The following is a 13,206-nucleotide window of genomic DNA, read 5'->3' as shown; positions in this document are numbered from 1 at the left end:
TTCGACGAGAAATTACATTGTCCTCCATATAATTTAGTATCCCCTTGTCTCTCCGTCTCTCCCACTCCATGTTCTACTCTCTCCTTCTCTATTCCTCTCTCTCTCTTTACTACACAGTGTATCTCGCCCTCTTTCTGTACCTCTCCATAATATTCCACTCTTTATTATACAGTGTATCTAAAATTCCCTCTCCCCATCCTATTCGACTCCCATCTAGCCCTCTCTCTCCTTCTCTATTCCCCTCTCTCTCTGTTTACAATGGATCTAATCTTCCTTCTCCCCCTCCCTGTGACTCCCACCCCCTCTCTGTACCTCTCTCCATATCTTGACCCCTCTTTCACTCTCATTTCAACATCCTTCTACCGCAACAACATCAAATAACACAATCATGAAGCAAAATAGCAGTTATATTTCTTTATTTATCAAGGTGGTTTTAGCAATAAAAGAAAACAGAACGCTGAAGTCTACGACTTGCAGATGATGTTACACACAAAATAGACAACATAACATTCTAAATAATCAAGTATTAGATTAGCAATAAAATACAGCCGCTCATTCTAAACCTGCCTGCCAACATCAATTAGCCACATGATTCATGGGGAGGGGAGAAATTCCAACATTTGGTATAAACCTTTAAATGATTGTCTCTCAATTAAAATAAAGATATCCTTTAAAAAAAAAAATTCTTTCCAGAAGGGTCATTATCCCCACCCCCCTTACAGCCTTCTCCTCTTCCCCTTGCTATAATTTTTAAGCAATTTTGGAGATAGTACTTGTAAAACCACCACCAATAAAAATATCCACAGATCTTTTAAAACATGGAGACGTCCATTTGTGCCTTTTAGAATAATCACTGCCAAAGTGATAGAGGTCCTTCACAAACATCTTTTGTTTGCCCTTATGAAAAGAGTACTCCCCCTGTGTATCATAGGATGTATGGCCAATTCATTCAAGAATAATGATTACATAACTTTCATACAAATTTAGTACTTCACATATCCAGCAGTTGTCTCAATGGGTTTTCCATTTTTATACCAATGACCAATATCTGCCCATGCAGAGATAGTAGTCTCCAAAGTGGCTTCAAGTTATGTGCGCAGCAGAAGGACCCAAACTGATGCAATGCCAGCAGAGGTGTATTATTTTTCAAAAAAGCATTTTAATTTTTTTTGGTTTTGTACTTGACTACATCTCGGTTCATAAATCGTCTAAATTGTTAACAGTTGTATAATCACTTCTCTGTATGTGTCTTTCCTTTACCCTACCATTGCAAAATGGAAAACATTGAAAAGCAAGACCAAAATTGTGTTTGCGTCCTTATGCTAGGCACAGTACGAAACTTATGTCAGTTTGGAAGATTATCATAGTCGAAATGTTTCAGATGCCTTCATATTTGAAATGAGAGATAGCTGTAAAGTTTAGACCTAACTTTCATGCCATATGTGTGTAGTCCCATTTTCTGTGTGTGCTGTAAATTAGGTAAATGTTTTTTTCATTTTCATTATTCCAAAACCACTCAGTGTACTCTAATTCCTCTATACTATTATATAACCAATCTTTCCAGTTTTTTTCACAATGTAATCATGCCAGCAGTATTCGACAAACATTTTAGCATTGTTTGCAAAGTTTGCTGGCCCCTCTAACAGTATAAGGGCACTATTAAGTGAACAGTTTAAAGCACATCGCCAAGTTTTGTGCCAAGTTCAAGACTTCTTTTTATCCCAACATTGATTTCTCATTGAATTATATGACTTAGTTTTAAACAATTACACTTGCCAGCAAGTGTCAAAACCACCAAGTTAATACAAAGTCCTCACTTTTCTTTTCCAGGGTATAGATGCTGTGCAGCACAAAACGTACGACCATTCGGTCTGAAAATTAGACTATTACTTAGGTGATTGCAAATCACTTAAGTCGATTTGACAACTAATGGTCGTTAATTTCTCACTAAAAGCCATTTTCCAGCCCCTTCGTTTGGAGGGAAGTTCTATATTACTTTAGTATAGTCTTTCAAATGCCATTGGAATTTAACCTTTCTATTTTTGGGGGCCTGCAAATTGGACATAGTACCTTTAATACAGATGCATTGAATGCTACTGTACATGATTGACATTAAAGCAATAGAGCAAAAACGTTATCAATTACCACCACAATCATACTACATCAAGAAATTTGGCCTAAGACAGCAAGTTGGAAGGAGATCATCTTAATTATGCTGTAATGAGACAATGACGGAACACAATTATTCAAGCACTTTCATCTGACACACATTCCGAATTGATCTGTGTGTCCCTATAACAATTATGACATTGTTAAGTTGTTAAATAGAAAATAGAAGAAGCCAGAGCTTGAAGTATGGTGACCTATTGCCCACCAGAACCAGGTTGTTCCTGTATTAGGGAATGAGATATTTGAGTAGTTAACCGGTTAAGTTCATCCTGCCTTTAACAGGATGGCCTATGATCCAACTGATTTAGTGTGGACAATGTCCCTATTCTTACTCAAGAAATGCAATGAAGATACAACATCATCAGCAATTCTCCTATTGCAAGATGGGAGGATATACCTCTACTATCTGGAGTAATATTATTGAAGCAGCTGCATAAGTTCTTTTTGCTATGAAATGGGGTACTGCTTGGAGGAAAGTCATCTTGCCTATCACAGCACTGACTTGCTCCGTGTGGACAAATCCTCTCTTCTTTCACATGAAAAAGAAATTACATTGCTTGCTTCTACTGCATGATGGTATACTACCACTCTACTAGCAGGGATCATACTTGTTGATGCAGATACACATGCTCTTTTTGCAATGAAATGGTTTATAGCTTGAAGTATTGTCATGCCACCCTACCTAACATAGCATCAACTGGCTCCGTGTGGACAATCTTTCTCTTCTTTCTCAACAGATGCACTGAAGAAATTACATCGCTAGCCCTCTATACCCCTCAGGGCATATCGTATTGAAGCAATTATAACACAAGTTCTTCCAGCGGAGATGGTGCACATTTCAATTCATCATCATAGCGCCATTGTCAGCTGCTCATAAGGGCGCAGGTGTCGGAACGCTCATCAGGGGCGAGTCAATAGGTTCAGGGACTTTGATTGGACTGGGAGTGTGAGAGTTAATCTTCTCCATCACCGAGCTGTACAGATCACGAACCGCTTGGCTGTGCTGTAAGACACAAGCAAAAAGAATACAGAATTTATATATTGTTACAATATTAGAGACAGGTGATCTCCGGCAGCTTGAATATATATTGAAAATATAAAATTTATTCTCCTGAACAGCTTACTGATATTTTGACCATTAAATAATAATTACAAAAAATAAATAATGCACAGTACAAATGCAAATTTATTTGCTGTCTCAAATAGCCTATGTTATGTAGTTCGTGATTTTTTTCCTTACGCATTCTTTATACATTGTATCTTTCTCCTTTAACTAATGTCTGCTGTGTATCATTTTTTTCAGTTGCAAATAGTAACAAATAAGCTAAAAAAAAGAACATTTCTTGAGTTTTCTCAAGGCATTGCAACATTTTTCTGTGGAATAACTTGTAATCAGTTTTCTTCAAATAATAACATCCTCAGTATATATTCTCTATCAAGATATAGCAGTATCACATTTGAAATACATGTACTGTACATTGCACATCTCTGAGTTTGCTTGTATTCCTTTATCTGTTATGGATTGGAATCCTCACTGTAAATAACCAAATATTATATAACATGCACTTTCAGGGCTTAAATTGATCCAAGCCCACCAAGGCCATGGCCTCAATGCCCTCTCATTGGCCTTGGAGATTTGTTGTGCCCTTTCCAATTCTTTCTATTTGTGTAGTAATATAGGAATGTGCCCTACAGAAAAGTGGCCTTGCCCTAAAAATATTGAACTTTAAGGCCTGCACATTGTATATGTCAGAAATGTTGATTGTGGCAATTTACTGTTTGTTCCATTAGTTGACAAAGCAGATAAAGAGTTCAGGCTAGTTCAGATATGACACAGTACAGTGGCGTACGCAGGATTTTTTCAAGGGGGGGGGGGGGGTTTTAAAATCGGGTCCAAAATTTCGCAACGACTCAGAAAAATTTGAAAATCGCGCCGGCCAAAAAGTCGCTCAGTGGGGGGGGGGGGGGGGGGGTAAGCGGACACTTTTTTTTTTTTTTTGGTCTCGAAATTTGAAAATTTGACATTTTGTTCCTTTGGGGGGGGGGGTAAGGTCACCTTTCTTAGGTCAGTCATGGGGGTATTTCTTTTTTTTCTTTTTTTTTTTAATAATTTAAAAAAAAAAAAAAAAAAAAATCCAAAGGGGGGGGGGGGGGGGGGGGGGGGGGGTTTTAGGGATTTTTAGGGGGGTTTACACACATAAAAATCCCAAAGGGGGGGGGGGGGCTTAGCTGCCAAACACCCCCCCTGCGTACGCGCCTGACACAGTATTAAAATCACTGTAAAAACAACCTGCCATGAATTTTATTACGTGAGAATGAATGAAACTACACTCACCAAATGTTCTACACATATTCACTGAGCTCTGTGTTATAAGATACAGAATTTTATGTGAAAATGTAACGCTTTATCTACAATAACAGCGCCCCAGGTTTGCTGCATCATATCTGACCAAGGCCTTAAAGGGAGTGTATCATGACGAGACTATGTGTCTTTCCCGTAGCCCTACCCGGGGCCAATCGGGTATACTACGACTACGGACGACGCGACCGCAGCATTCACATGCATGCAAAATACGCTACACCGAAATGTGAGGAGCACTTCGGTCTGTTTCGCGAACGCTAGCGCGCGCTGACCCAGTTAATCAAGACCATTCGCTTATGTGCAGTTGTCCAAAAGAAGACGTAGATGGCGTTAACCAGTATGTCCCATGATACACTCCCTTTAATTTGACAAAGGATATCTCCAACTCTGTATCTTTTCTTATTCACCAATATCAAGACAAAATTCTGCTTTACCTCTGGCTTAGGTTCAAGGGCATTCTGGAGTTTGGAGAGCTTAGCTGCCGGCAGCTTGTGAAAGACAAACTCCATCAGCCTGAGGGAATGCCTTGCTACATTCTCTCTGGACACACCATGCAGTAGAAACCCATCAAAGATGATCTCACAGAAGGAGTCCGAAGAAAAGTCATCAATTAGAACAGACAACTGGGCAACAAATGGATGCAGGAAGATATCGTTGAACGATAAGTCACCCTCCATCTTGACAATGTTTGGGAGGGCCCTTGCGAGGGCATCTTTGTTTCGTTTACTGGTCACATGTAAGACATAGTACAGGATGAGCGTTGCGCCGATCTTGTTTCGTCGAATGTACTTGAGAAGGAATGCAGGAAGGGTCTTCAGGTCGGAATCGTCGCCGGTGTCGTTGAGACGGCGGTTGACAATTCTCATTTGATCATCAACGAGGAGGGACAAGAGAGCGGGCAAGAACTTCAGGATGAGATCATTTTCCTGGTATAAAAGGAAACAAAAGGAATAAGTACACGTGATTGTATAACCTCTGCATATGAATATATAAAAAAAATGGTGAATATACATCAATTTAGCCACAGTAAAAAGGTTTCTCAATCCACAATTTATTTCGAAATTTTAAAACAAAGTAATAAAAGTTTTAAACAAAAAAATCATACAAAACCAGTAAGTATACAGGGCTGCGAGCTGAGCACTCAAAAGAGTAATTTTAATTCTTTGTGAATTTGGAACGAATTTGCAGAACACATTGTAAATAATGTTGGAAATAGATCATAACAATTACTTATGGTTTTAAGAAGAACCCCCTTTGCTTTCAACAAATTATGCAATGGATCATGACATTCCATTCTGTTTCAAATCTTGGACATTGGAAATAAATGCAATGCCTTCACAACTCATCATACAGAGATTAGACTGATATAGATGAAGTGCAGATCACCTGCAAATACTACGTAAGAATGATTTTGTGACAAATCTGATAGAATGAAAAAATAAACACTAACCAATTTAGGCTCTCTAAACCGTTGGCTGTCCAGCATATCCCAGGCACCAAGTCCAAGGGAGAGCATACGAAGAAGGGATGTTAGATCTGGACTGTCCTGTACAAAATAACAACAAAGCAGTTCATGAAATTTACTGTTCTGTGCAAGCAATTTAGTTATTAACTTTAGAGATTAACAAGAAAGACCAAGACATGCAAGAATACTTCAAATGTGGGTAAGATCAGTATTAATTATTAAGTTTAAGTGATCACATAATATGAAACTGGACTAGATTTTTCTCAGATAAGGCGTTTTTTAAAGTATGTCAACAACCTGCCAAGACATGGACTACAATGTACATGGATTAAGGTCTATTTCTTTTAACAAATTGTAATGTGCATAACACTGCAAATATCAAAAGTGGCTTAGCAAAATGTACAAACTAAAACTAAATGAACTCAGCTCTCAATCAACATAAGAAAAAGGGGATCATGGGGGACCGACAGGCACCAAATAGGCATTGTTTGCTATATATACAGGGTGCAAGTACTGTAGCTATAAGTAGTGCAGTGGGGCTTTAAAGGGATGAAGGAGTCATTTGATGAGAGCCAGAAGGGTGGTAAGTTCTAAGCTTTTTTCACACACTTAACTCCCTTCTGGCTGTTAACAGAATAAGTAATATCATACGTACCCTTGGAAGCTTGTCTTGGTTGATAAGGCTGGTCATGTGTCGGATGACACTGGTTGCTAGGGTGTGTACAGCAAATGGGTCACACAGGATCATGGATAAATCACTGTCAAAAACAAGTGTGTAGAATGGAGAAAACTTAAGAAATTACTGATAAAATTTATATCGCAGGTTGACAGATTCAAAACGTTAAAGAATGGGCTCGTAAATGGTGGGAATTTAAAAGTTTTGTGTGGGAAAAGAAGAATTAATTGTATGAGAATAAATCTTTGAATTAATAACCCTACCAATTTTTTTTCAACCCTTACTATGTAATAGTACACTTGCAAAAATTCAAAAATGTGTTCATTACCTTTTCAGGAGCCGGACATTATTGAATAAATTACAGAACGAATAAGGTTAGTGACAGTAGGATCAATCTGATTGGTCTATTTGGAACTCTATATTTTACAGTGACTGCCAATATGACCAATTGTCAACAACCAGATGATAGAGTATACATGTATACAAAAGAAGAAAAATAAGGAATAAACAATTTATGAAGGAGTTTACAGAGGAACATTCAAAACAAGAATTCAATCTATTCAATTACATTTCTGGTGTTTTCTTCACTGTGAGAACCAAACATCACAAAACATAATGGTCTGTTTGTTCTAAGCCACCCATTTTATGCCTGCCTTAACATTTCTCTGGGGATCAGGGTAGCATTTCACGAAAATGTCATACCTGTACATGTACACTGTAATTACAAGTTCACCAACATACCATTGAAATCCATGTATTAAACTTAACAAATGTTATGAAAGTTTCATGAAACGATGCCACGGTGACTGAAACTTACCCTAGAACTTGTTCTTGTCCCCTTCGCACACCATCCAAAAACCCTTGCAGCTCCTTTGCCTTCTTATCGTCCACCTGCTTGTCCCTTACACACGCATCAAGTGTCCAGGTAAACTTATGGCACGGATCCTCTGTACAAATCTCATGGATCTCCAGATCATGCAGGGACATCAGAAGTTCTGCTCTCAGCGTGCAGTAATGCATGTTCCTTGTGCTGAGGAAGAGTGTTCGTAAAAACTGTAGCACCATGTCAAAGAGCTTTACGCTCTTCCCTACCATTCCTGTGAGTTTCTGGACCACGTGGCCCTGCCGTCTCATCTTTGGTGACACAAGAAAGAACATCTGGGAGTTGACTGCCTCACTACCAAACAGCACAGACTCTTTATTCTTGATGTAGTCTGTTAGGAGTGGTGAGACCTCGTCACCAAAGAGCGATGGATTCCGCTGCCATATCTGCTGTTTGACCTCTATGGAGGCCACATCGTACAGACTCCTATCCTCCACAAGAACAGTCAGGTACTTCTCAGGAATCTTTGGAAGACATTTCATGACGGACATCACCACTGGTTGGATACTCTTGACCCTGATCAGAGGAAAGCACTTTGAGAGGAGATCCTCAATAGTCTTGAAGCGCCCTTTGGTGTCACTTTTGGCAAGCTCCTGCGCCCTGGACATGAGCTTCTCCCGGAGCTCTTCCATGATGGAATGGTGAAACGCAAATCGTTGGATCATGTGGAGATCCAGGAGAGGGAGGGCTGGTTGGAGGGTTGGGAGAAGGATGCCATTTTCTGACTGGAAGTCCTCGATGGCCTGGAGGGGATCTGTGCAATTGGTCAGGGCCTCACGGAGGTGAACGCTCCCAGCAATACCTACTTCCTCAAATCCAGCCATGGTGTCAGCTGTGCTCAATAAATCTGCCATGAACAAAATTTAAAGAATAGTTATCAGCACCTGCCTGTGTACACATGCATTCACAGAATGAATGCTCCTTCACACAAAATTCCAAAGATTAGTTTTTTTAATGTCTGTTTAAAACATCTTGAACCATTGATTACTAAATTATTTTCATTCCCATAGGCTATAATACAGGAGCCACCCAGTCTCTATAGACAACATGTTAATAATTTGACAAGTTATCAACAATATAAAAAAGGCGAGTTATATACAAGGTTCCAAATTCTTATCAAACATTTAGACATGGTCATGGAACTTAGTTGAACTATTGATAAATGTACCTTGTGGGTAAGAATTTAAGAGAACAACGATACATGAGGAAAAGACCTTTCAACTCAAGACCTGAATTCAAAATAACAGCTAGGACTATCCTCATAACTAGAGTCCAGAGAAGAAATTCATATTCATTTGTCTCCATCTATTAATAAAGGCATTAATAAAGGCATTAATATGCCATTATCTGGCTTTATAAGCCAGTTCACGGTTGCAGTCTGAGCATGAGCAGATAAAGGTCATTGCAGAACAAATTTTGAAATACACTGAGACGTTATACTGGATGCGTGCTCATGAAAATTATGTGATCATTATTCATTCATGCATATTCAATGAACTCCATGATACACAGGTGGAAGTATTCTTTGAAAAGGGGAAACAAAGGTTATCTATATATCGCTGTAGGAGTGATTATTTCAAAATGTACAAAGTGGGACGTCTTCATGTTTTGAAGATCTGTGGATATTCGGGGTCATTGCAGTGATGTGCTAACCGTGAACTGGTCTATTATCACATCTGTCTCTACGATCGAGGGATTGTCTACGACACATGAATCATGTCATGATAATATATTGTGGATGATGGATCAATGATACAATCATTGAATTTTTAGCCTTTTTTAAAGCTTTTTAATTAGCTTCTGAAGTTCTGGCTTCACATGCATTGACACAAACCTCACATTCTTTTAACCCATGGCATTAAAATAAAATAAATAGACCTTCTAAATAAAATGGTTAAAATATTCCCAGAAAGGCCAGATCTTACCCAGACCAAAAGCTTCAGTCTCTATAATCGTCGGTTGTTCCACTGAGACTACGTCTGGCTCCACTAGACCTCTGGTTAAAGAGACTGAACGATCGCCTATACCATCGTATGTTGAAGATATCACGGCTAGATTTTAGCCGCTAGGCCCCTCCCACAAACATGACAAACTTGCCACGGCCGTATTGTTATGCCCCCAAAATCCCCAAAATGTCATTTTACCTCGTCCATATCCAATTTTAAATTAGGCTATAATACATCGGTTCCACTTACAATATCCTTGTTTAGTTGCTGAAAAGGCTTTTGACGAGTACCAGCATAGACGTAGACGTAGACGTAGACTAACTTGATTGAAATAATCCGTTTAATGGTCCCTTTTAAGGAAATTATGGGTCAAAATCGACATCCATGTTGAAAATCTTGCAAGCCGTGTTAAACTCTCGCTGCCGTCAACGCCGAAGGCAAAATGATTATGAAGGAAAAACTGTGATAACGCCATTACGAACGTGTAGATGGCGCACAGTTTTTCCTTCATAATCATTTTGCCTTCGGCGTAGACTAGAAGGGATGAGATTGACGGCAGCGAGAGTTTAACACGGCTTGCAAGATTTTCAACATGGATGTCGATTTTGACCCATAATTTCCTTAAAAGGGACCATTAAACGGATTATTTCAATCAAGTTAGTAAGTGGAACCGATGTATTATAGCCTAGGCCTAATTTAAAATTGGATATGGACGAGGTAAACTGACATTTTGGGGGATTTTGGGGGCATAACAATACGGCCGTGGCAAGTTTGTCATGTTTGTGGGAGGGGCCTAGCTGCTAAATCTAGCCGTGATATCATCAACATACGATGGTATAGGCGATCGTTCAGTCTCTATAACCGGAGGTCTAGTGGAGCCAGACGTAGTCTCAGTGGAACAACCAACGATTATAGAGACTGAAGCTTTCGGTCTAGATCTTAGTTCTTAGTCTTACCTAGACCGAATTTTCCGTCTCTTTCGTTCGTTAGCCTCTTATTGGGGTAGGGTCGGCTCTCTCTTTAGAGACGGAAGCCGTTTATACACATGTCCTTGCTAACGCCACGGCCAGTCCTGGTCGTAGCGTTTTGCCCCCAAAATCCCCCAAAATGTCATTTTACCTCGAGCATGTTATATTCTCTCTTGTATCCTTCCGCCGCTCAGGTCGGAGATCGTCGGCACTGTGAGTCTGCCGAAGTTACATAAATGGCTTTCTATAGGTCGTTAAGTAGATTTTGACGGGTTGTGTGAAGGTTGCGAATAAAATAAGATTTTCAAAATGGATTTCGATTTTGACCCATAATTTCCTAAAAAGGGACTATTAAACTGATTATTTCAGTCAAGTTGGTAAGTGGAACTGATTTATTATAGCCTAGGCCTAATTTACAATATAACATGCTCGAGGTAAAATGACATTTTGGGGGATTTTGGGGGCAAAACGCTACGACCAGGACTGGCCGTGGCGTTAGCAAGGACATGTGTATAAACGGCTTCCGTCTCTAAAGAGAGAGCCGGCCGACCCTACCCCAATAAGAGGCTAACGAACGAAAGAGACGGAAAATTCGGTCTAAGTCTTACCAATACCAAGTTACCATCATCGACATCGGATTCAGACCAGAACCCCCCCCCCACCCCCATAAATACCCCTTCTAGAAAATATTACAACTCAACTACGTCGACTGATTAAACTACAGAACCAGACTAGGCGTAAATATTCAAATTTTACAGAACACCAACAAAGGCAACAGCAACACTGTCACTGCATGCAACACGCAAGAACATCACCCCCTTCTATTTGCTCGACACGTATTTCAATGGCTGGGACCACAATGAAAAATGCTATTCACATTACACGCAACATCTGCTACAAAGAAGGAATGAAATTCATCCTTTAAATACTTCAAAACGTCTTAGAACTGGATCATTGATTACGGGCATATATTCAGGAATATATTAAATCGAGTAAAAGCTAGTGAAAAGTAATAATAATGAAATTATATATAAACAAACCTGGCGGAGTTTATATAGCGTGTACTTTTCCCGAAGATGGCCTCCATAGGCCAATTTGTATACGCGCATGCGCTATGGACACAATATCCCGCCGTTTTTTTATACCACACACACCACAAATAACACTACTTGATAGGGCAGTGCACGTAGGCCTACATTGGCCTATATGATTTCAATTTTGAAAATTGGTAACCAATGTTAATTAGAAAAAAGGTAAGGCCATGATCCATAATAGTACTAGGGTCTTGGAGTTATAAGTTTAAAACAGGCGTTGTTTGATTCCGTGTTTGATTCTGTGCCTCCCAATTTATTACCCCCAAACTGACCCCTTAGGACAAGTGCCCCTTTTCTTTTCTAATAACTGTCCTTTTCCTCTCGTTTCTTCCCTGTTGGGCACCTCATTCCAGGTTCCCCTTTTCACCTCTGATATTTTGCCCTTTTTTTTAATACTTTGACTCGTGCCGCTTTCAGTTTTAAGTGCATTTTTACCTTCGTAATAAGAACCCCTTCCCTTTCTCTTAAATGCCGCTTTTCACCTCTGAGAAGTGCCCCTTTTATTTTGTCACGCGCCCCTTTTCCTTTCCTTTCCTTTAATATTGATGTCACCCCTGGTAAAGTGTAATTACAATCATGACGATATAGGGGTATAAACCAATGATTTTTTTTAATGTTTCCCTTTGTAGGTGCCCTTTTTTTCTCCAGAAAGTGTCCTTTTCCGTTGGTGCCCCCCTATTTTGAGAGACGCACCACCGCTCCCACATCATGCTACTTGGTGGTGATGCAGATTTTGTTCCGACCCCCAAATTACGCCACTGCTGCTTCAAAATGGATTCGAATCCAAGTAAATCCCTCATGTTGTGAAAATACAACTGAAATATCGCCACGGTGAAGTCTTTGGCAGCCAGACCGACGTCGATAAAGCACCGATCGAGAATTCGACTTACGAGAAAATTAAAGGCCATTGCAAGTAGCTTAGGTTGGTTTGAAGCCCGTTCGGTATAGTGTACATAATGGCTGGGATAGGCGCTTAACATCCCCCTTGTTTTTAAATTAGCTATTCTCTTAATTATGAATTACGGAATTCGTGTGAGGGCGATATTTGCGTTAATTGAACACATGCAAAAATGAAATAAGGTGAGTGAAAAACTATTGAATTGACCGGAAAAGTAAAACAGAACAAGGCGCAGCAGAAAAAGAGAAAAGGATTTTGTCTCAACAGCTTCCTATTTGGTAAATATAAACGAGGACCAAAAATGAAGTCTCAAGTAGTAGCATGGCTAAGATTAATATTGTGCACTAAACAGGATAAGAAATACACACATACGAACATAACTGAACATGGAAGAAACCATCATCGACAGGGTTGCCACAAAAAGATTGAGATACTTTGGACATATCAACAGAATGAATTCCAAAAGATACCCCACATCCTTCTCAACGGAAATGTATACAATCACGGCAAACGCCCAAGGGGAAGACCAGCTAAGAGATGGATTACCTCGGGCGTTCTATAGCCAATAAGCCTTTTGCTCGCCAGCCACTGAATTCTTAAACAAAAGTTAAGCTTTTAAAAATCCAATTTATCCAAATCTATATATCAAAATAAGTAAATCTAATTTCAAAAGGAATAAAATCCTAAGAGAAGAGGCGTCAATATTCACTTCTGAATGATAAACGCCTATAAACTAAAACAACAA

At 39.5% G+C, this 13,206-nt stretch overlaps 1 protein-coding gene across 1 annotated transcript; it reads right to left on the bottom strand.

The window, feature by feature from the left end:
* Window positions 1-399: 399 nt before the first annotated feature.
* On the bottom strand, window positions 400-11,560 carry LOC575589 (negative elongation factor B). Its single transcript, XM_775981.5, has 6 exons — window positions 11,510-11,560; window positions 7,490-8,402; window positions 6,652-6,754; window positions 5,982-6,077; window positions 4,966-5,457; window positions 400-3,172 (listed from the first exon to the last, which is right to left on the bottom strand). The coding sequence occupies exons 2-6, from the start codon at window positions 8,377-8,379 to the stop codon at window positions 3,041-3,043; spliced, it is 1,713 nt and encodes a 570-aa protein (XP_781074.3). The 5' UTR covers window positions 8,380-8,402; window positions 11,510-11,560; the 3' UTR covers window positions 400-3,040.
* Window positions 11,561-13,206: the final 1,646 nt, after the last annotated feature.

Source organism: Strongylocentrotus purpuratus, unplaced genomic scaffold (assembly GCF_000002235.5).
Source record: "Strongylocentrotus purpuratus isolate Spur 01 unplaced genomic scaffold, Spur_5.0 spur5_scaffold_4, whole genome shotgun sequence".
NCBI classification, from domain to species: Eukaryota; Metazoa; Echinodermata; class Echinoidea; order Camarodonta; family Strongylocentrotidae; genus Strongylocentrotus; species Strongylocentrotus purpuratus.
The sequence above is the reverse complement of the archived record's forward strand: the minus strand, read 5'-3'. Positions and strand labels throughout refer to the sequence as shown.

Coding starts and splice junctions, on each gene's coding strand:
- LOC575589 (XM_775981.5), bottom strand. CDS start 8,379: ATGGCTGGATTTGAGGAAGTAGGTATTGCTGGGAGCGTTCACCTCCGT. Junction 6,755..7,489: donor GGACAAGAACAAGTTCTAGG/GTAAGTTTCAGT, acceptor TGTTTTTGACAG/TGATTTATCCATGATCCTGT. Junction 6,078..6,651: donor ACCAAGACAAGCTTCCAAGG/GTACGTATGATA, acceptor TATTTTGTACAG/GACAGTCCAGATCTAACATC.